This window comes from Drosophila melanogaster, chromosome 2R (assembly GCF_000001215.4).
Source record: "Drosophila melanogaster chromosome 2R".
NCBI classification, from domain to species: Eukaryota; Metazoa; Arthropoda; class Insecta; order Diptera; family Drosophilidae; genus Drosophila; species Drosophila melanogaster.
Window position 1 is genome coordinate 24,107,064 of NT_033778.4, and position 19,568 is coordinate 24,126,631.

At 49.0% G+C, this 19,568-nt stretch overlaps 6 protein-coding genes across 10 annotated transcripts; 2 read left to right on the forward strand and 4 right to left on the reverse strand.

Annotated features, from left to right (window-relative positions):
• Positions 1–23: 23 nt before the first annotated feature.
• Positions 24–7,229, reverse strand: CG4049 (uncharacterized protein). The gene is made up of 8 exons (NM_138041.3): positions 6,942–7,229; positions 3,770–6,208; positions 3,096–3,703; positions 2,839–3,037; positions 2,106–2,775; positions 1,929–2,040; positions 1,638–1,871; positions 24–1,588 (listed from the first exon to the last, which is right to left on the reverse strand). Coding segments are annotated over exons 1-8 (5,010 nt in total). The 5' UTR covers positions 6,944–7,229; the 3' UTR covers positions 24–842.
• Positions 7,230–7,334: 105 nt separating this feature from the next.
• Positions 7,335–9,296, forward strand: CG3253 (uncharacterized protein). Of its 2 annotated transcripts, none has more exons than NM_001259559.1 (4): positions 7,335–7,740; positions 7,798–8,783; positions 8,845–8,998; positions 9,055–9,296. In NM_001259559.1, exons 2-4 carry the CDS (start codon positions 7,993–7,995, stop codon positions 9,277–9,279), a joined length of 1,170 nt encoding a protein of 389 aa, NP_001246488.1. In that variant the 5' UTR covers positions 7,335–7,740; positions 7,798–7,992; the 3' UTR covers positions 9,280–9,296. The 2 variants fall into 2 exon arrangements, with proteins under 2 accessions (NP_001246488.1, NP_611886.1); NM_138042.4 differs by having other exon boundaries at positions 7,590–7,740.
• A 432-nt stretch (positions 9,297–9,728) lies between these two features.
• Positions 9,729–16,200, forward strand: CG3257 (uncharacterized protein). The gene is made up of 7 exons (NM_138043.5): positions 9,729–9,909; positions 12,522–12,543; positions 12,833–13,191; positions 13,649–13,758; positions 13,829–14,411; positions 14,470–14,771; positions 14,847–16,200. Exons 3-7 carry the CDS (start codon positions 12,936–12,938, stop codon positions 14,937–14,939), a joined length of 1,344 nt encoding a protein of 447 aa, NP_611887.2. The 5' UTR covers positions 9,729–9,909; positions 12,522–12,543; positions 12,833–12,935; the 3' UTR covers positions 14,940–16,200.
• Positions 16,104–19,567, reverse strand: CG43775 (uncharacterized protein). Its single transcript, NM_166663.1, has 10 exons — positions 18,941–19,567; positions 18,779–18,883; positions 18,565–18,724; positions 17,808–18,507; positions 17,645–17,749; positions 17,427–17,586; positions 16,674–17,371; positions 16,521–16,619; positions 16,302–16,461; positions 16,104–16,248 (listed from the first exon to the last, which is right to left on the reverse strand). Exons 1-4 carry the CDS (start codon positions 19,486–19,488, stop codon positions 18,502–18,504), a joined length of 819 nt encoding a protein of 272 aa, NP_726425.3. The 5' UTR covers positions 19,489–19,567; the 3' UTR covers positions 16,104–16,248; positions 16,302–16,461; positions 16,521–16,619; positions 16,674–17,371; positions 17,427–17,586; positions 17,645–17,749; positions 17,808–18,501.
• CG43777 (uncharacterized protein) lies at positions 16,104–19,567 on the reverse strand. Of its 3 annotated transcripts, NM_001274234.1 has the most exons (10): positions 18,941–19,567; positions 18,779–18,883; positions 18,565–18,724; positions 17,808–18,507; positions 17,645–17,749; positions 17,427–17,586; positions 16,674–17,371; positions 16,521–16,619; positions 16,302–16,461; positions 16,104–16,248 (listed from the first exon to the last, which is right to left on the reverse strand). In NM_001274234.1, exons 7-10 carry the CDS (start codon positions 17,210–17,212, stop codon positions 16,225–16,227), a joined length of 822 nt encoding a protein of 273 aa, NP_001261163.1. In that variant the 5' UTR covers positions 17,213–17,371; positions 17,427–17,586; positions 17,645–17,749; positions 17,808–18,507; positions 18,565–18,724; positions 18,779–18,883; positions 18,941–19,567; the 3' UTR covers positions 16,104–16,224. The 3 variants fall into 3 exon arrangements, with proteins under 3 accessions (NP_001261163.1, NP_001286825.1, NP_001286826.1); NM_001299896.1 differs by lacking the exons at positions 18,565–18,724; positions 18,779–18,883; positions 18,941–19,567 and having other exon boundaries at positions 17,808–18,401; NM_001299897.1 differs by lacking the exons at positions 17,427–17,586; positions 17,645–17,749; positions 17,808–18,507; ... (1 more) ...; positions 18,779–18,883; positions 18,941–19,567 and having other exon boundaries at positions 16,674–17,267.
• On the reverse strand, positions 16,104–19,567 carry CG43776 (uncharacterized protein). Of its 2 annotated transcripts, NM_001274233.1 has the most exons (10): positions 18,941–19,567; positions 18,779–18,883; positions 18,565–18,724; positions 17,808–18,507; positions 17,645–17,749; positions 17,427–17,586; positions 16,674–17,371; positions 16,521–16,619; positions 16,302–16,461; positions 16,104–16,248 (listed from the first exon to the last, which is right to left on the reverse strand). In NM_001274233.1, exons 4-7 carry the CDS (start codon positions 18,344–18,346, stop codon positions 17,363–17,365), a joined length of 813 nt encoding a protein of 270 aa, NP_001261162.1. In that variant the 5' UTR covers positions 18,347–18,507; positions 18,565–18,724; positions 18,779–18,883; positions 18,941–19,567; the 3' UTR covers positions 16,104–16,248; positions 16,302–16,461; positions 16,521–16,619; positions 16,674–17,362. The 2 variants fall into 2 exon arrangements, with proteins under 2 accessions (NP_001261162.1, NP_001286824.1); NM_001299895.1 differs by lacking the exons at positions 18,565–18,724; positions 18,779–18,883; positions 18,941–19,567 and having other exon boundaries at positions 17,808–18,401.
• Position 19,568: the final 1 nt, after the last annotated feature.

A 19,568-nucleotide genomic window follows, 5' to 3' on the forward strand; every position in this document is an offset into this window, starting at 1 on the left:
TGGCGAGTCTGTTGTTTAATACTTTTCTTTATTGCTTAGATCTAACATTGTTCAATCAAAGCTTGTTTATTATTTCGAATCTGCTATAATCTAGACTAATGTCAATGTGTTCTTAGTTTCCTTCTGGGCACGGCTGCCCTTAACAAAAAGAGACCAATCTTCGAATGTTATTCCGTATGAGTTTTTCTATTCGTGGGTTTTATGTTAAATACACTTGGGTAGAACGATCGATTGCTTAGACGGTATGTTACGAGCTATGAATATTTATTTAGCTTTTGTTTGTTTTTCAGAATGAAAACTAATAACTTAGCGTAGTTATGCGTTTAAAAGGAATTCACTATGTTAAGATAATAAATAAATAGGTGGAAAATAATGGTAAGGAATAAAGGCCGAGCTCTGTTTGTCCAGTCAAGGTGGCACCTAAACGACCTAAACGACAAGATAAAATAAAACTTTTCTGATTCGCAAGCGGCAGGAAATGTAAATTTAATAAGTATAGGAAGCATTTAGTGGTTTATTGATCACGTATTGTATATGATCTCATTAATTGTCTAATATAATTAAGTTTACTTTTTGGGCGAGGACAGAACACAAATCATGGCCCATACAAACAACGAACTTTAAATACATTCAAAAATGTAAGGGAAACAATTAGAAAACTGCCTTTCGACCAATCATCTATACAGTACGTATATGTACAAACATCGTTACAAATCAATTGCAAAGGCAAAGCAATACAATTATCAATTACTAATAATCTGAGTATATTTGAGCTCGTTATGGCGGTGTCGCCCTGAACTGGACACGGAGTTATTGGACCATAGTCTGTCTATTTACACTCGCTATTGCGACGACCATTCGTTGACGGGGTAAGTACTACCGATGTACGATGGCTGTCGCATAGACTCGCTTGACGCTGGTGAGGAGTTAACAACCGAACTCCAATGTTGCCGGGGGAAAACATTCGAGTTCACGTAGGACGACGGAGCGCCGATGTAGGACGCCGGTGGATGCAGGTTGGAATGGTACGGTGCGAAATTTAGATTGCCGTATGAGGTGTAGTTATTAATGTGGTAGCCGGAACCTGGTGGTGCGGACTTGTGCTTATTGTCGTAGTAGTCGTAGTACTGGGGAGGATATGTGTGCTGAAAGGGCTTGGGCTGGAAGTACGAACTATCCGCTGGCGGCGGTGCCTCGGAGCTGTTTGGAGCTCCCGGATGCGGCGGGAGCGGCACATTGGGCTGAATACTATTAGCGTTGCTGTAACCTTCGCCGGCGGCCGGCAGGTGGTTCTGATGCTTGTATGCCGGCGGCGGTGGCTGCTGCGCTGGTTGCTGCTGCGACGCTTGCTGCTGCGGCTGTTGATGGGACTGCTGTGGCTGTGAGTATGTTAGGTCGGATGGCAGCTGATGCTGATTGGTTGTGGTGGCTAATGTAGTATTAGGTTGCGTCTGCGACTTAAAATGTTGCACGTTCTCCGTGGATTTTCTATCCTTGGCAGGCATTTCTGGTCGGCTAGTTGTCGCCGGATTGGATTCCTTGTTTTTCACCACACGAGGCTCGTCATCAGCAGTCAGATCTTTTACATCTGAAAGAAGATATTAACTTTTAACCAATTGTATGTTAAAAACTCGTACCTTCCTCTGGAGATTGGGGCTTTGTGGTATCGGTGTCACCATCGTCTGTTATGTCAATCACATCGTCCTTATTTGTCTTTTCTGGTTCAGTTTTGGCCGTGGTCCTTATAGCTATGATCTTCCCGCTGTCCAACTGCATGTAGATTCCCTTCGCCGACTTCAGAACCATCACTCTCTGACCTGCCTTTAGAATTATATTGGCCTTATCGGCCGAATTTGTGGGAATGACAACATCTGAAATATATGTGAATTAGAATATCTGGAGTTCATTGGCAATCAGATGCGTTTTACCAAGAGGCAAGGTCATTTCTTGGGCAGTCATCCCCTGTCTTTGCCAAACGTCAGCCGGAATCCATCGCGTTGATCGGCCTCCAGTTGAGGACGATGTATTGGTTTTTATTTGCTATGGATTAGTAAAACAATAACTTAAATCCCTTGTAATAGGGCACCTATCTGCAAATAGCTTACCTGGTTCATTGGTTTGGTAATCACTGTTCCGTCGTTGTTCACGATCTTGTAATTCATTTTCGCAGGTGCATAGGTGAATCTCTGATTGACGGCAGCTTTCTTTTCCAGCTCGTAGCTTCGATGAGCTTGTCTTTTTTCAGCTTGCGACAGCTTTCTGTCCTTCTGATCGACCAACAAACTCTCGTGCATGAATGGTTCCTTTGTAACGCAGTGCCTGTGCATGTCGAGAATAGTGTTTATTATGCCGTCGACATGGACAGCATGCTCCTGGCCATCGTTCTTTTCGGTCTTGATTGGCGAGTGAGAGGCACCGTTTGGTGATTTAGGCGTATTTTGATCGTCTAGTGGCTTCGTGGGTCCATTATTTGATTTATTCGACGCGTTTGGCGACATATTTGCACTTCCTGGCTTGCTTCCTTCCTCCGACGGCGAGCCTGGCTTACTTAAATCGCCTGTAGATTTATTCACCTCCTCGACAGTGTCTTCATCAGAGTCGTAGTCCTGGCACAGATTTGTGATATCCTTCATGGAGAGATGCGCCTCAGGATTGCATTCATCGACTATTCTATCGGACATTCCTTGTTTCTTGATCTGCCGATCGTAAATCTTTTTCTCCAGACACCTGTCCATTACGATTCGGTACACAAAGCACGGCTTTGTCTGACCGTATCTGTAGAGTAGGGTACGTTTAATTAAACATAATAGTTATATGAACAACCTATTATTATCTTACCTATAAATCCTATATACAGCTTGTGTATCGTGACAGGGATTCCAACTAGCATCGAATATTATAACGCGATTCGCTCCGGTGAGGTTTATCCCCAATGAGCCGGCTCTTGTTGATATTAAAAAAAGCTTAACATTACTATTTGCATTAAATTCATTGACTAGCCTTTCCCTTTCCTGCGAGGAAGTAGAACCATCCAAACCTGGAACCAAAGTTATACAGTGTTAGAGCCATTCCGTAAGGCAGTTGTGCATACTTACGAAAATAAGAGCTGTTTTTAGTCCAAAGTTGGTTGCTACCAGGAACATAACTAGATTTCAGATAGACTTCGAGTAGATTTAAGGTTAAAAGACTTTGGCTAAACAACAGAATACGATCTCCCAAATTCAGGCTCTCTTTCAGGATGCAGAAGAATATCTCCATTTTGGGCGAATTCGATATTAGGCCAGACACGTAGTTCTTCATCAAATCCACAGCCCACGAACACGAAAACTCTTCGTTTCGCTGCTTGCTCTTCAGTAGCTTTTTAAACGGCTCGGCAGCAGCAACGCCACTTGAGTTTTTACTGCCCGCGGCGTTCCATTCACTTGGTTTGCCAGCGTTGCACCCATTATCCAGTTGATTGTTGGAACACGGCGCTTGTATCGTCGTTTCGACGGTTTTTATTTCGTTTGTGTCCAGATCCACGATCTCCGAAGACCCCGTAATACTTTCAAAGTTGCTCGACATGTTCGTGTCCGTTTGCTTAATGACTTCCACGCATCCCGGCTTGGGTAGAATACTGGAATCCATCCAGTAGTTGTTCTTCCCCTCACTGCCGAAAGATCCATAATTAAGTGGCTCAGGTTTTTCGTCGTAGAAGCTTGGACTGCAACAAAATATTCATATAAAGTAGTCTGCGTATATCGTATGTGTTTTCTATCCAATAACATACCTCTTGTTCAAATATTTAGCATTCAAATCCGATGATGCGGGGATGTTGAATAATGTTTGATTCTCGGCTTTGGAAAACGTTTCGATACTATTGATCGGATCCCCGGATCCATTGATTTTCTTCTCGAGAGGCGATGCCAAACTCAAGGAAGAATCTGCACTTGGCTCCACAATGGGCGTGGCAGCGCCCTTGGTAACCTCCTCGTCGATTTCTAAATCTAAATCAGTCTCACATTTTTTCAGAAAATTATACAGAACGTCTGGATGGTTCCAGATTTTACAGCAAACAGCAAAGGCCTTCAGCGGATTTGGAAAGGCCTTTGTGCGCACCACATCCGTCATGAAGGTGTCGTAGAGCTTGCGCTGAAAGGCGGTCATTTTGACCAGGATGACATACTCGTACTTCTGAGGCAGCGTCAGCTGCAGCACAGTGTGCGATCGCCGCTGAACGAATCCCAGCAGCAGGGAGTGCAGCACGTGCGCCCTGTAGCGCATTAGCTTGATGTCATCGGGCGTGGAGTCCACGCACTGGCCATTCTGGATGGGACGCTCGAACATGTTGCAGAACTCCGTGCGGGTGCCCAGGTAGTTGGGTCGCACAAAGTCCACCATGCACCAGTACTCGAGCAGATTGTTCTGCAAGGGGTAGCCGGTGAGCACAATGCGACGCCGCGTCCTGATCTCCTTCAGGGCCAGCGAGATGCCGGCGTGGGAGTTCTTGATCCGGTGTCCCTCATCGCAGATTACCAGGTCAGGTCCCGGCTTCACCAAGGCCTCGTATACCAGATTCATGAGATCGCTGCTGGAGTCCATGCCGTCGGGCCGGATGACGCTACCCTTTCGCTTGCGCGTCTTCACCAGCTTGAGAGCCAGCAGTCGGAACAGCTCGTAGCCGATGAGGAGCACACCTCCATCGTGCACCCAATTGAGGATCACCTTCGCCCGAGCCGTCAGCGTCTTCTGCTGGTCGTTCAGCACGAAGATGTCAAAGTTGCGGGGGCGAACATTGCTGTCCGTCGAGTAGCGCGGAATCCACATGTTGAACTCGCTTAGCCAATTCTGCAGCGTGTTGATGGGCATCACACATAACACTGTCTTTGCCGAGGTATGTCTCAGGAAAATATCACAGAAGGAAACAACCTGCAACGTCTTGCCCAGGCCCATGGAGTGGGCCAGAATGCAGCCGAACCCGCTCGATTTGTTGTACCTCCGTGTGGATTCGATGATGTTGTCGTACAGAAAGCGGACGCCGCCGATCTGGTGCGGCTTTATCACTTTCGCTATCTGCGGGGCCAGGTACAGGGTCTCCTCGCCCTCCGGATGCGCCATGTTGACCACCACCTGTCCGTTCTCGTCGGGAACATTGTATATATCTTTGACATGCATACCGCTGTTGGTGGCATCGTCCGACTCGTTTAAATCCTCGTCATCTTCCTCCTCCTCCTCCTCGGAGAGAAGGATGCAGTCGTCGTCGGAGCTGTCGTCTATTGTGACCACCTCGCTGGGCTGCACGCTGGCTCCCTTGTGCAGGACGTCCTCAATGCTGCCGCCACTCAGGCTGCTGCTGTTCGAATCGTCAAACGTGTCCGAGGCGATCTCCTCCTCCGGAAAGTCGACGGGCGGGTGGTGCTCGACGGGATTGGCCACGGCACAGCTCTCGATGCCTTCGCTTTCGTCCAGCTGCAGGATGCGGAAGATCTGCTTGTGCACCACCTGCTTCTGGATCTCGCGCATTGACTTCTGTTGACCAGCAACGCGAGCCAAGCGTTCCGATTCCTCTCGCTGGGCCGCCAGCGTGGTTGTGTCCAGATTGTTCTCGTTCATCACGTCGCGGATGTTCTTCCGCAGGTGACTGTTCTTCTTCTCCTCGGCGGCCGCCATACTGAGTTTCTTGTTTGCCGCCTGGTCCTCTCCCGCCGAGTTCTTGCGCTTGTGGCCATAAGGTACTGTGTTTTTGGCTACCTCGGCCAAGGGATTAATGACCCGGTCAGGCTCGACGGGCTGGCTTGTCTCGGGGCAGTATTCTGGCATCTTAACGGGAACTTCCATAGTCCCTTCCATGGGTGTGGATATGGGTACGGGAATGGGAGGCTGTATCTGTGCCTGTGGATGTTGTTGCGGCTGCAGCTGTGGCGGTTGCTGCGTCTGTTGCTGTGGATGTTGCTGCGGCTGTTGCTGTGGATGTTGCTGCGGCTGTTGCTGCGAATGCAGCGGATGCTGCGGATGCTGCTCCGGATGCTGCTCTGGCTGCTGCTGCGGATGTTGCTGTGGCTGGTGCTGTGGGTCTGTGGAGGCATTGTGGAAGTACCGCCTGGGATCATCCGGATACATCATGGAGGGATGGAACTCATTGACGTGCGGCCAACCCTCCGGCTTTTGTAGTCTTTGGTTAACATCGTAATTTGGGTTTGACTCTTCCATGTTGGCTTCTGGATTATCCCTGTGGAAGCGAGAGGTTGATTATTTAGCCAAATCCTTTTGGAAGAGTTTTCTATTTTCTACACCCAAGTGGAAAACCGACTTATCCCATCGCTAACAGAGGTCACGAAACCAATTAACAAATCTTTGGGGACATGGGGCGTTGTAATATACTGGATCTGCTCACTACGCAGGGAGGCCTGTATGTATATCGGAAGGTATTAACCCATTGGACAAACTCCTATTTACCTGGCACGGATAACCCTTGGCTGTTGACACTTTCGGAAGCACTTTTGCACACTGACATACATACACTTTAATACCTGTCCGACTTTTGCTGGATTATACAAGGAAGGATTTACTTTTAGGGGGCCAAATATAAATGTAACCAACTGAGTGGTAACTAGACGATCGTAGTCCTGCAATTGCAAGCTGGATTAGCACTTTTGACCACGATTCTCCCTTTGCAGTCCACACATGTATGCACATTACATACTCACATACCAAGTACATACTGAAATCGTAACCGGGCCGGATTTTGGCCTCCTAAGTGGCCCATAAGTGGGCTATTAGTGGTCTTCTTCACAGAACATCTTTCAATGATCAGGACAAGGACAACTAGAATCGGATCGGTTCGGCGGAGTTATAATTATAAATACTAATTTAATTATATATGCACATTCAAGGGGGGAATGTTTCCTGAATTACAAGCAGAATTTTTCGTTTTTAGTTCGGGCACCATCAATCTTACATACATTTACATGCAGCCGGCGAACGGGGTTTTCAGATAAAAGAATTAACAACGCAGGTTCTTAATTATTGTTATTTTATACATATGGATATTTTTCTATGTGCACGATTGGGAGGTTCTCTTAATTGGTGAACGTTCTTGAGATACTTGGCTTATCGCGTGCGCCACTGTGATTGCGAGGACCAAGTCCTTCCGATTGTTATTATATTAATTTAAAATGTTATTCTCGATTTATTTTCTCGCTGTTTTCAACATGTACGTTTGTATATAATGTATACATTACTCTACATAGATATGAACAAAGTTTTGCCCAGCTGAACGGTCAGACTGCACGATGAATGACCGATAGGTGGGGCTCTCTACACGACTCAGCGGCGATAGTTATCGGAAATCGAACAATAAACTGTTGAATTTAAGTACTTGAATTTAGTACTAAGAAATGTTGATTGGTTTCATTCAATAAAAACCTATCATGCTAAATTGTCATTGCAGTAGTTGTTTCCTTTTTTCCTAACCAAACATATTAAATAGGAAAGGAATATATTGCATCAAACAATTATGTATCTTAATGTGGCTAATCAGAAGTCTTTTATTAAACCAGACCGTAATTATAAAAAATATCGATACCCGATCCAAAAAATAGGCTGAAATGAACCAGTTAGAAGCAGAACTCGACGTATAGCGGTGCCAAGGAAAGTGCGGTCACACTGCAAGGACATTACTAAGTATATATTTTATGTGTTATTAAGGTTGTGTTTTCCTGATAAATAACTGCATTGTGATACTCGATTGCTCGAATGATGGTAATTATTAGGTTGCAGCTAAAGGACATCGTATTAACCATTTGTCCTTTCTGCCAGTGCCACATATCAAACTGGAGTTCCCTGAAAATAGTGCTGGCCTTTCTCTCGGTCAACATCTTCTGGCTCCTGAAGGTGTATCCCCCGGCAGGAGATGGTGCGCAGAGGTGTCCGCCCACTCCCCAAAGTCCCGTGGCCGTAGAGTGTCCCTAGCATTCGGATATCGCCTATGCGCTGCTCCAGCCGCTTAACAACATGGACGGCTTCGTGGTCCCGAACAACTCCGCGTCTCTGGCCTTCGATAACATCAACTTGAGCTACGGCCGCTGGGACAACCAGCTGCTGTACAGGATCAAAGACTTTGCTCTGCTAGGCGAGCAGTACGTAGACTCCTCGGAGGGCAGCTTGGTGTGCCTGGCCACCCAGACTTCAGTGGAGCGCCTCAACTCGCTTCCCCAGGTGGCAGCCAATTGGCAGGGCAAGATGTCCGTGGCCCTGTTTGCAGCTGGGCCCGAGGAGTTTGTAGTCCTGCAATACTTCGTTACCTATATGCGCCTGTGCTTCGCAAACATACGCGAGAATGCCACCTTTCACTTGCTCACACCGAGGGACTTCGACAAGCTGCCCCGAGTAGCCGCACTTCCCCTTAACATGAGGGGCAAATTCGACTGCCAGTACCCGGATAGGACGCTCAAGGCCCTGCTCAAGTTCCGCTCCCTGAAGACCCTGCAGTGGCGACAGAGGAACACCTATCCGCAGAACCACATGAGGAACCTGGCACGCAAGGGGTGCCAGACGAAGTACGTCTTTCTCACCGACATCGACATTGTTCCCAGCACCAACAGTGTGCCCCAGCTGAACCACTTCTTCAGGACAGCCAATTGCACGAAGAGTTGTGCCTACGTAATCCCCACATTTGAAATAGACGTTAGGGCTACGTTTCCCCGCTCCAAGAATGCGTTAGTGCGCCTGATAAGGAAAGGACTAGCTAGGCCTTTTCACGAAAAGGTCTTCATCTATAACCAATATGCCACTAATTTCTCCAAGTACGTTTGTCAAAATAGTGTTATGAAATTTGTAGATTTAATACGATTTCTTGTACTTCAGGTGGCTGTCCCCCAACACAAATGAAACGGAAGTATCCGTCAGCCATGTTGTAACGAACTTTGAATTCCTGTATGAACCATTCTACATAGCAGTGGACAACGCACCAGCGCACGACGAACGATTTCTGGGTTATGGGTTCACCAGGAACTCCCAGGTGAGTAGAATTTAAACGTAGAAACCACGCATTGCTCATTGACTTCCAACTTGCAGGTTTATGAGATGCACATTGCTGGCTATCAGTTCTACGTCCTTTCCCCTGTGTTTACCGGTCATTGGGGATTGCAGAGGAAGCAGGCCAGACCCGCTTGGCGGGAGCAACAGAATAATGCGAATCGCCGGAAGTTCGACGTTTTCAAAAGCGAAATATTCGTGCGGTACAAAAACGATCCACGCCTGCTGTTAAAGGCCAAAAAGAATCAAATCCTAGTAAAATAAATAAAATAGTTAAAATTATTGAGTTGTCCGTCTATCAGCCGGCGCGTTTTACTTTTGTCAAGTGCTGTTCTCATTGATTAGTCTTTGTATTTTGCGAAGGAACAAGGATAAACTTTAAACTAGATAAGCACTCCTAATTTTAAGTAGGATATCAGATCCGATGGGTTTGTGGGACAGTAATGTATTAAAATGTATTTACATGTATTTTGATCGTGATTTCTAGAGGCTAGGAGGTGTGAGTGGAGGGCAACAGTCATCAACGGGCTTTCACGCGAATTCGGCGCCCAAAGCAGAGGGAGCGAGGATGGTCCGTGTAAAGGAAAAGAGCGGAGGCCGAATGCCGGAAGGGCAGAGCGCCGGCGCAGGACTTTCGCAAGCTGTGTGCTCCCTCAAAAAGCTCACGTCGCCTTCGCAGGACAATAAAAGCTCGCTCCCTCGGCCAGCTTTCCGCAGTCTGTGGCAATCAGAAGGCCCAGTGGATTATTTATTGTGAGTGTTGAAAAAAAAAACGAATTCATCGCAACGCGCAATGAGGCAAGGTGATTGCCTGATTCCGAGCAGCAAAGAAGTCGGGAATAGCCAGCATAACTTCATAAATCCCCATCCGATCCGGCTGTAAGTCCGCCGCAGGTGAGTCCTTCATCCTTCGCCGTTCGGCGATGCAAGGCTGCCCAGTCGGGTCGCCCGTGTTTTCGATTTTTCGTAACGAGCAGGACACAAAGGAAAAATGCGAATAATGGGGAAAAACAAGCGTCGACTGACCCACCCATCCATCCATCTATCCAACCATCCATCCATTCCATCCAACGAGTTGGAGCCCCCGGCTGTTTGCTCAATTAGGTATCAGTTTTCCAACGACAGACGCATTATCCTGCGAAGCCTGCAATAGCTGTCCTTATGGCGATGATGCCATGGCCCAGGCGTTCCATCATCGCCACCACCTCGCTATCGATATACGGCGCGAAGGACACCCTTATCAGACCCCATCCTCGTGCCCCAAGGCGCATTTGTTTACCTGGCTGCCCTTCGATGTCCACTAATTGCGGTCCGAGTGTCAGCGGCGGGCTTAGGAGCAGGTTCAGGGTAGCCAATTAATATCCAATTTGTGTAATTGTGCCGCACCCGCCTTCCATTCCGAGTGCGAGTGCGAGTGCCAGTGGCATTGAAACGGTGCCCCAAAATCCACCAGTCACTTCGATGAGCACTTGAGCGTAAAAAACGCAGCTAAAATATTCATTTCTCGCCGATAAGGGCAAAGAGCTCACTTTCCGGCTGATTTTATGACCAGCAATTCGACTTTAATGGGTGGGAAAAAGTGAAGTCTCGATTGAAACGGAAAGCGACTTTGAAAACAGTTTTCAAAAGTTCATTTCAAATATATATAGAGCACATTTTTTATAGGTTTTTTTTTTGGGGGAAACATAACATTATGTGCAAACTGCAAGGATATGCTTCCTTGCAAGATGTCGTCGCTCAGTGTATTTTTTATGCTGATGACCACGAAATGGGAAGCGATTTAATCAGGCTGAGCTGTCTGTGTGAAGGGAGGAGGGGTGGGTGGTAAGGACATTTAAATATCGTGACCATCATCCAGAAAGTGGCGGGAGGCTAAGCCCGGGATGAGAAGTGACCTTGCTGGCGTCAATTGCACTACAAACAGGCTACATTCGCTAGCATGCTTTTGGTTCTGGTTCTGACTTGGAATCCGCATCTGGTCCTGGCAGCAGGATGGAGCAGGGGGAGTGCAACTGGGTCAGGCCACTATTTATATATGACATTGGTCGAATATGCCTGGACAAGCTCAGTTCCACGGCCAAGTTAAGTCAAGTCAAGTTTTTAATGTCCCTGTTTACGACAGGAGCAGGGAAAAACAATTTACTGCAGGATGACACCACCATGTAACCAACTGTCCGGGCCGTAAAACTAGGAATCCAATCCCGCTCCACCCCGCTCCGCCTGTCTGCTGCGAAATTAATGAGAATGTCAAATGCGCTCTGCCATTGCTCAAAGTCAAAAGTGAAAAGTTTCGATTAAAGATTAAGTTGGCTGCCATATCGGAGCGACTCCGTGTCCCGCGACTCATGAACAATTCATAGTCCACTTCCCGGAATGCATATGCATCCGAGTAGCGAGTGGTGCCCACCCAGCGCGAACTGTTGCTCCGATGGGCGCCAATCCTTGTCTGGTTCCATAGTGCCACTAACCATAAGCAGCATTAGATACTTGAGGCTTATAGATGGATACATATAGATTGGCTTAAAGTCAATCCAACAAATAGGAAACGCTCTTTAGAATATATGTATCTTGAGTACAAAGGAGAGGTAAAGTGGGATTGAAACTTCCGAGCTCATGGTGTACAGATACATGGATCCTTGCTGCTCGAATCAAACGCCTCCCAAGCGAGGATAATTCGCACACAAAATGTTCGGTATGTGAGTGAATGACATGGAGTGGGGGATAAGCAAATGACTCACAGCCTGGCAGAGATTCAGATGCCTTGCAATTGTCTGGTGTTTGTATGGGATGCGTGACTTGGGGGGAGGATGCGCCTGCACCCAATCAGCAGTTCCATGGGATTCCGCTTGCCGAGTCAACACCGGCAATTGGCAGTTTATGGTTGGCAAATATGCCAAGTCGAATGTTTGTCGAATTATGTGGAGCCAATCCCACCCTGCTCGCTGGATGGGTTATCAATCAGCAGCTGATGGGCATCGGCATGCAAATAGGCTGGCTTAATTGGGATGCAGACACCCACATGGGGCACGGGCACATGCTCCTTCAAGGACGCCTCCATGCGAGACTTAATGAGCTTCCTCGGCGCAATAAGCATAATAATAGTTCGCCTGCACCCGAGACCGACTTTGTGCATCTTGCATCCTTTGGATGGGCATGCGAAAGTGGGTTTTGCTGCAATCTGCATAATAATGACAAAGGGGCGGTAAGGGGCGTGGCCGGAGGGTGGTTACCTGGATATCCAACCACTTGTCGTGCCCTAATGAAACCACAAACAGCTAAGGTGTGTGGCTGTGAGCGAAGACGATGGCGATGGCGATGGCTATCTCCTCGTGGGGAGCAGATGGATATGGAAATTGGGAACAAGGACGTTTGGGAAATGGAAAGTGGTATCCTTTAAAATTTTAAATATATGTTGAACGCAATCCAATGTAAAACAATGTAATATTTCATTATGTTGCATACATTCAGACACCTTAACCTTAATCTTTGCCATCTTCTGATTCCAGGTACCTTCTTTTGGACACCCAGGTAATTTAGGCAGTTAGCTGCTTCACGTCTAAGAATAATCAAGATAATTGCATGCCACTAATCAAAAATCGAGAGGAGCTGAAAACGGAGTCCTAATTCCGTAAATCCGATGGCAAATCTATGTTTATTACTCTTTTTATTCGTACTCAAGTCACCATTTCTGAAATAGTACCGTATTGTAAAGCTGTTTCTGTCTCCCTCCCTCTCTCTCCCCGTTACCTCTCTCACTCGCTCTCTTCTGTAATTTCCGTAATCCGTGTACCTCTTCCGTACTCTTGGTGTTGTCCAGTCCGCCGCAACACCCATGCCCGTTCGAATAGCAAAGGTATCGCAGTAGAAAGTTAACCACCACGAGCCAGCCGGCAGCAGGAGGAGCAGGTGGACCCGACGCCATGGCGCCCTTCAAGATCAAGTTCCGGATGGGCAGCTCGCGCAGCACCTCGCAGGAGCACGACCCCGACCCGCAGGTGAACGAGGCGCTCCTGGGCGCCCAGAGCCAGCAGCAGAACGGGCAGCCCCTCCAGGAGGCGGTGGAGGCCAGCAGCAGCTCCAGCCTCGACCTCGCGGACTCCAGCAGTCTCGGCCAGCTGAGCAGCGAGCGCAAGCTGCTCCTGCCGCCCACCACCAGTAGCAGCACCATGCGATTGGGTAAGGACGACACAGTAGCATCCTGCACACAAAGCAATCCAGAGTGGGTATCCCGAACCAAGCAAACATCCTTTAAGTAGCAGCAAACGAGATTGGAGCTGAAATTAGGCCTGTAGGATAACTAAATCAAATCGAGGACGAACAAGGACTCTTTTTAAGATCAAATCGTATACTTAATTTTAAAAATTCCTTATGAACCGAGACTTTTATTATGATATTCGTAGTTCGGCAGACTTTGTACCTCTTTTTTTTTCTGTGTAGTAAGTACATACATCGCATGCAAAAGCACATATGTAATCGACTGGGTAATATGATAGTAGTTACAGATCCTACACTTCTCCACGCACGAATATTTCCACATCTGTTGCACATCCTTCTTTTTGGAAAAGTGAAATGGGCATTTCTCCTTCGGTGTACCGCTGTTTTTCTGAATCCTGTTTCGCCAAACTTATTGCAGGATATCTTAACCAGAACCGCACTCCGTGCATCAACGAATCGTTGGCGGATACGGATGCAGACACAGTGCCCACCACCCCACCGCCTTCCTACGAGCATGTTCTAGAGGAGGTAAGTCCAAGTCTGGAGCGGATGCACCTATCAATGAGGAGTATGTGAAAACCGTTTCCATTCCACACAGAACACTCGGTTGTCCCAACACCAGCGACAGTTGTCCCTGGACAGCGCCACTCCGAACCAGAACAGCCGGCGCAGCTCGGCGAACAGCTCACGGCACAGTGCCGCCCAGCTGAGTGCCGCCTTGGAGCAGCTGGCCGGGAATGGAGGCGCCGGGGAGTACTGCAACGACCCGGACTGCAGGCAGAACTTGAACAACAACGGAGCCACCAGCCACAACGGCAACCACATCCAGAACGCGAACAACAACAACGACGGCGAGCAGATCTTCGAGGGCGTCACGGAACTGGAGCTGCGAAGCGACAACGAGGAGCAGCTTAGCATCAACGAGTTCCTGCTGGAGACAGAGATGGCGGCCTCACCGTCCCGCCGTCTGGAGGATCGATACGCGGGTGGCGCAGGAGCGGACGAGGATCAGGGCGGCCAGTGCCAGGACGATCAGTGCGCGCAGTGCAGCGAGGAGCGGGCCAGCGGAGAGGACAGGGATGCGGCCAGCACCAGCAGTCAGGCGGCGGCATCGTCCGGCGGTGGCAACAACTTTTACGATCCGCTCCTGAATCGGGGCAGCTACGCAAACTACAGTGAAGGTACTATCTATTCTTCAGCATCATTCGGATTTGATATCTTCATATTATTGATTCCTAGGTGGCTCTGCGAGTTCGGGACCTGGTTCGGCCAACGGCCAAATGTGCCAGGAGGCCTGCTGCAGCGGATCCGCATCCGGATCGACTGCATCCAGGAGCGGGCGGAGTGGAAGGCGGCAGAACCAGCAGGGTCAGCCGCCCAACTGCCACACCAGCCTGCTCACGCCGGAGATGATGAGCAACAAGACGAGCAAGGAGATCTACAAGGACCTGGCCAAGCAGTGGGGCATCACCTGCAAGATGTCCGAGAGCTGTCGGTGCATGGAGTGTCAGAGTCACTACTTCGACTGCGACTACGATGATGTGAGTAGCTGCGATAGCCATGGCATGGCAGATTCCACATCCATAATATATCGAATCCCCTTTGAAATCTTGCAGAACGAGCACCAGAAGACGGACGGAGGATTGGGCGCTGGCACGCCCATGTTTATCAGCGAGGTGATGCACGGATCCGGGTGCAACATTTTGTAGGGGACGACATCCGGACGCGGAATCCCCAAGGATTTGCTGAACAACTACAATTATTTATCCGTATTGTACATGTTATGATGAGGGAGATATCGCCTCCTCACGTACTTAGCACTGAGTGTTTGCACATTATTTTAAGGTAATGCTGCACGGACATATGTTACATAGAATCGGGGAATCGGGAGTATCACGTATGGAATTGGCCAATTGGCCAGTCGCTTTAGGGGCTCTAAAAGTAGGGGAAACGGAGAGGACTACTGTTCGGCGGTAGGAGTATATTTTTGGTGTTAGCCGTAGGACTTGGGGGAATCGAATCGGAATGGATAGGTCATGTTACCCACCTAGCAGATGAACATCTAAATATCCTTGAGTGTGTTCTTCTTCGGTCAATAGATTTCGAAATTTATATATATCCCACACTTGGCCAGCTTGTCATCCCGACTTCTTCATAGGTACTCCCCCTAGCTGCTTTGCCCCCCAATATTTATATGTATGTATTTTTCTAAGTGTAGCGAGGAGGAGCTGAAGCTTGAGGCGGACTAGGATGAGCGGCATTCCAGTGCACTTTCCGATCAGAACTCGACGCGTTTCAAAAACAGTTTGGAGGAGTCTCTGGTAGGCGAGAGTTCCCGTAAACCCGTAAACCCAAAAACCCGGAAAGGCCCGCTTTAAGGACACTACTAGTCAAAGTTATCCACATCAGCAAACCGTAGAATAAGCTAGACGGCACTTTTGTGCCATTTTACACCCAAATCGATGGTGTTTTTTTTTGGGGAAAACTTAAAACCAAGTTAGCTCCATCGAAATGGCGATACGAACCTAGTTACTCGAACAAACGAATATGCAAACTTAGTCTGAAGGTCAATTGGTCCTCATTTAGAGTCGTTGAATGTTCATTACTTGCTTTCCGTGTACGTTGACGACATTTACCGAAGATGGATCTGGTTTCACTGGACAAATCCACTCCGATTAGCACTCGAAAATCGAAAGATAGTGAAGCAAAACCGACTAAGTCTGTTAGCTGTTAGATGGAAGTAGGAAATTACAAGTAAAACGCGTAGGAAAAGCGAATCGATACCAAGTACTTTTTCCAAGTAGCTAAGTAGCTGAGTAAGAGAGGAGCCCGAACTCGCATCAGCATAGAAATAATTCGAAAGGGATCGTAGGAAGTGTAAGGATTGTATTTCGGGCTCTGGGAGGTTTTCAAAGTCGGACTCCTGTGCTTGAAAAACATATATAAATGTACGAATATACTAAACACCTCACAACCGGACTTTCACTTTCACGTTCACTCGACTCGATCGCCGTGATCCTGCGGAAAGGGGTGTCAGGATTAAGCGAGTGGGTAATGCAGCCTGGACTCACATGGGGGAAAATCTCGCCGCTGTTCTTGCACAGATTCGCATACTTATCGGAGCTAACGACGCCCCAGTCGTCGCAGGAGGAGGTGGGATCCCCGGCCTTGTACACATACGAACCAGCCATGTTGTGGAAGTCGAAGTAGCAGGTCAGGAAGTGGCAGAACCTGGTGGAGCAGCGGGTTCGGGGATAACACGTTCGCTACCGCGACACCAGCGTACTCACTTGATGGATGGATTGCAGTTGGCGCCCACGGCGACACCACATCCCACGCGCGACACGCGATCGCTTATGATGTTGGTGAAGTGTCGCACCTGGAAGTCCCTGTAGAAGCGAGGGATCAGCACAAGGGCGGGACAACCACATTTTCCAGCTCACCTGTCCGGGTCGAAGGCATGGAGGAGAGCGTCCGGATCCGATACATGCTGGTACTCGGCGAACATCGGTGTGAACGCTTTCGAATATATCTCCTTCAGGTTGAGCTTCTCCCTGGGCGTCACCAGGGCAATGGCCTCGCCGACGTGGGGGAAGCGCAGGGTGGAACGGCACTGCGATGACTTCAGGGACAAGGTGGACGCATGGTTGTTGCCCATGTAGGCTAGCTCCTTGTCCCAGAACAGCTGGCGCATCCGCCTGGCCTTCGCGAACGTCTTGTTGCCCTTCGTCCTCAGTTCCCCGCCCGCAAACTTGTTCCGCAGATTGTTGAGTATGTCCAGTGCTATCTTCTGCATTCTCATGTTGTTCGGCACGGAAGCATGGAACTTGGTCGAGTTCCCGTAGACGGTGAAGTCCTTCAGATGGCACATGAAGTGCTTTTTCTTCTCCAGCACACACTTGTGCGTCTTGTTGTTGCAGTAGTTGTAGCCGGAAGTCAGTGGTAGCAGGAGCACCACAGCTAACAAAAGCCTCCACATCATTTTCACTTCGAATTTACACAGTGTTAAAAAGTAAAAGCAGTCAGTTTGATCTGATTTTGAAGGAAATGAACTGGCGATCTCCAGTACAAATGATATCCCAATATACGAACATACCAAACTGCCTCTGACTGCCCCCGGCCCTCAAGGATCCTATTGATCCTGTGGAGAAGAAGTTGTTGTGAGGAAGTCTAGTTGGAAAAATGCTCGTACTTACAGCGGGGATGAGGTTACCATTGTTATAGCACAGATTCGCGAACTCCTTGGACTTGGTGGTGCCCCAGTCGCTACAGGAAGAGGCCGGCTTGCCTGCCTTATAGACGTACGATCCGTTCACGTTGTCGTAGTCGAAGTAGCAGGTCAGGAAGTGGCAGAAGCTGAGGAAACAGGAGGACATATCAGTTACCCATCAGTTGTCACGATGCAGCCGCTTACTTAGAGCTGGACCCTTGACGGCAGTTGGTTCCGACGGCCACTCCACACCCCACGCGAGACACCCGATCGCTGACGATGATGGTGAAGTGGGAGCTAACGTAGTCCCTGTGGGAGCATTCCGTGGTTATATATGTGGGCGTGATGCTGCCTATCCCTGGCTCACCTGATGGGATGGAAGCCCTGGAGCAGACCCCTCGGATCCTGAATGTGCAGATGCTCGTCGAACATTATTTTGAACATCTTTTTCAATGCTTCGTGAACGGTGTGCTTGTACTTGGGCACCATCATGGCCAGGCACTCGCCCACCCTGGGGAACCGCACTGTCGAGCGGCACTTGGTGTGCTGGAAGGACACGGTGGAGGCGTGGGAGCGGGCCATGTACGCCAGCTCGCTGTCCCACAGTATCTGGCGCATTCGCTTGGCTTGCGTGAAGGTCCTGTTCTCACTCGTCCTGAATGCGCCGCTAGCAAATTGGTTTCGAAAATTGTTGATGATCCGCAGAATCTCGGTTCGCAGTTTTGGGATGTCCGGCACGATGGCATGGTACCGGGTGCCGCCCAGCGAAGGAATCTTGTCCAGTCTGCACATAAAGTGTTGGGTATTCAGCAGGATGCATCTGTGGGTCCTGTTGTTGCAGTAGTTATAGCCGTATGTCATGGTCGAAATCATCAGAATCACAGGCAGCACGGCACTCAAAATCATTTTACTAGCAATTTAAACAGTGTGGGAAACTTGAAACTTGAATGAGTTGTGATGTAAAGGGAAAAGGACCTTTGATCGATTAAGGGTCCTTCAATGATTTAAGAATTAAACGAATTTTCAACGAGTTCGGGAAATATCAAAACCTAACTACGCTCTTACTCCTGCAACAACAAACGATGTAGCACGACATAGATATAAGCAAAGGAGTATCCTCTCACCAGGGGAAAGATCTCGCCCGTGTTTTCGCACAGATTCGAGTACTTGATGCTGGCGATGGTTTTCCAATCGTTGCAGCCCGTGGTAGCTTTTCCAGTCTTGTAGACATAGGAGCCGTTCACGTTGGTGTAGTCGAAGTGACAGGTGAGGAAGTGACAGAAGCTGGAGGAGCAGATGATCAGGGGCGAGCGCCAAGTGGAAGGATCACCGTCTCACCCGACTTTGCCGTCCTTCTCGCAGTTGGAACCCACAGCGAAACCACAGCCCACTCGAGACACTCGATCGTTGACGATGATGGAGAAGTGTCCCACGCTGTAGTCCCTACATCAGCAAGGAGTTATCCCAGCTCGGAGAACTTAGTTAGCGGCCAGTGCTTACCTTTTGGAATCGAATCTACGGGCAAAGCTCTGCGGATCCTGAACCGTCTTGTATTCGTCGAAAATATGTGCAAAGACCATGCGCAGCAGCTCCGTCAGACTGAGCCTGTGCCCGACGGGAGGCGACAGGGCCAGGACCTCGCCCGCCAGCGGGAAGCGTAGGGTAGAACGGCACTCGGAGTGCATGAAGGAGACGGTGGCGGCGTGGGTGCGCGCCATGTAGGCCAGCTCGCTGTCCCATTGGAGCGCCCTCATCCGCTTGGCGCTCGGGAACGTCTTGTTCTCGGCAGTGTCCAGTTCCCCTCCGGCCAACATGTCACGAAAGGTGTTCAGTACGGCAAGCGTGTCCTTTCGCACCTTCAGCGTGTCCGGTATGCTGGCGTAGTACTTTGCCCGGCCTCCATAGGGCTTCAGTTCCCCCAGCCGGCACATAAAGTGCTTTCTCTGGGCCAGGTCGCACACATGGGTCCGATTGTTGCAGTAGTTGTAGCCGGCCACCATGGGCAGCAGCAGCAGCAGCAACCCGGCGAGCAGCAGGATGGAGGTCATTGGGAGCAGGAACTCTAGTTCGATCAGTATTCGGGGTGAGGTGGAGTATAGTAGAATATATTCCCCCATTCAAACAAGGC

Excerpts from the sequence above, each read along its gene's own strand:
- CG4049 (NM_138041.3), bottom strand. Across the intron at positions 2,776-2,838 it reads GCTGTATATAGGATTTATAG|ATACGGTCAGACAAAGCCGT; the intron begins GTAAGATAATAA and ends CCTACTCTACAG. Across the intron at positions 2,041-2,105 it reads TTACCAAACCAATGAACCAG|CAAATAAAAACCAATACATC; the intron begins GTAAGCTATTTG and ends ACTAATCCATAG.
- CG3253 (NM_001259559.1), top strand. The coding sequence starts at position 7,993 with ATGGACGGCTTCGTGGTCCCGAACAACTCCGCGTCTCTGGCCTTCGAT. Across the intron at positions 8,784-8,844 it reads TATGCCACTAATTTCTCCAA|GTGGCTGTCCCCCAACACAA; the intron begins GTACGTTTGTCA and ends CTTGTACTTCAG. Across the intron at positions 8,999-9,054 it reads GGTTCACCAGGAACTCCCAG|GTTTATGAGATGCACATTGC; the intron begins GTGAGTAGAATT and ends TCCAACTTGCAG.
- CG3257 (NM_138043.5), top strand. The coding sequence starts at position 12,936 with ATGGCGCCCTTCAAGATCAAGTTCCGGATGGGCAGCTCGCGCAGCACC. Across the intron at positions 13,759-13,828 it reads ACGAGCATGTTCTAGAGGAG|AACACTCGGTTGTCCCAACA; the intron begins GTAAGTCCAAGT and ends CATTCCACACAG. Across the intron at positions 14,772-14,846 it reads TCGACTGCGACTACGATGAT|AACGAGCACCAGAAGACGGA; the intron begins GTGAGTAGCTGC and ends GAAATCTTGCAG.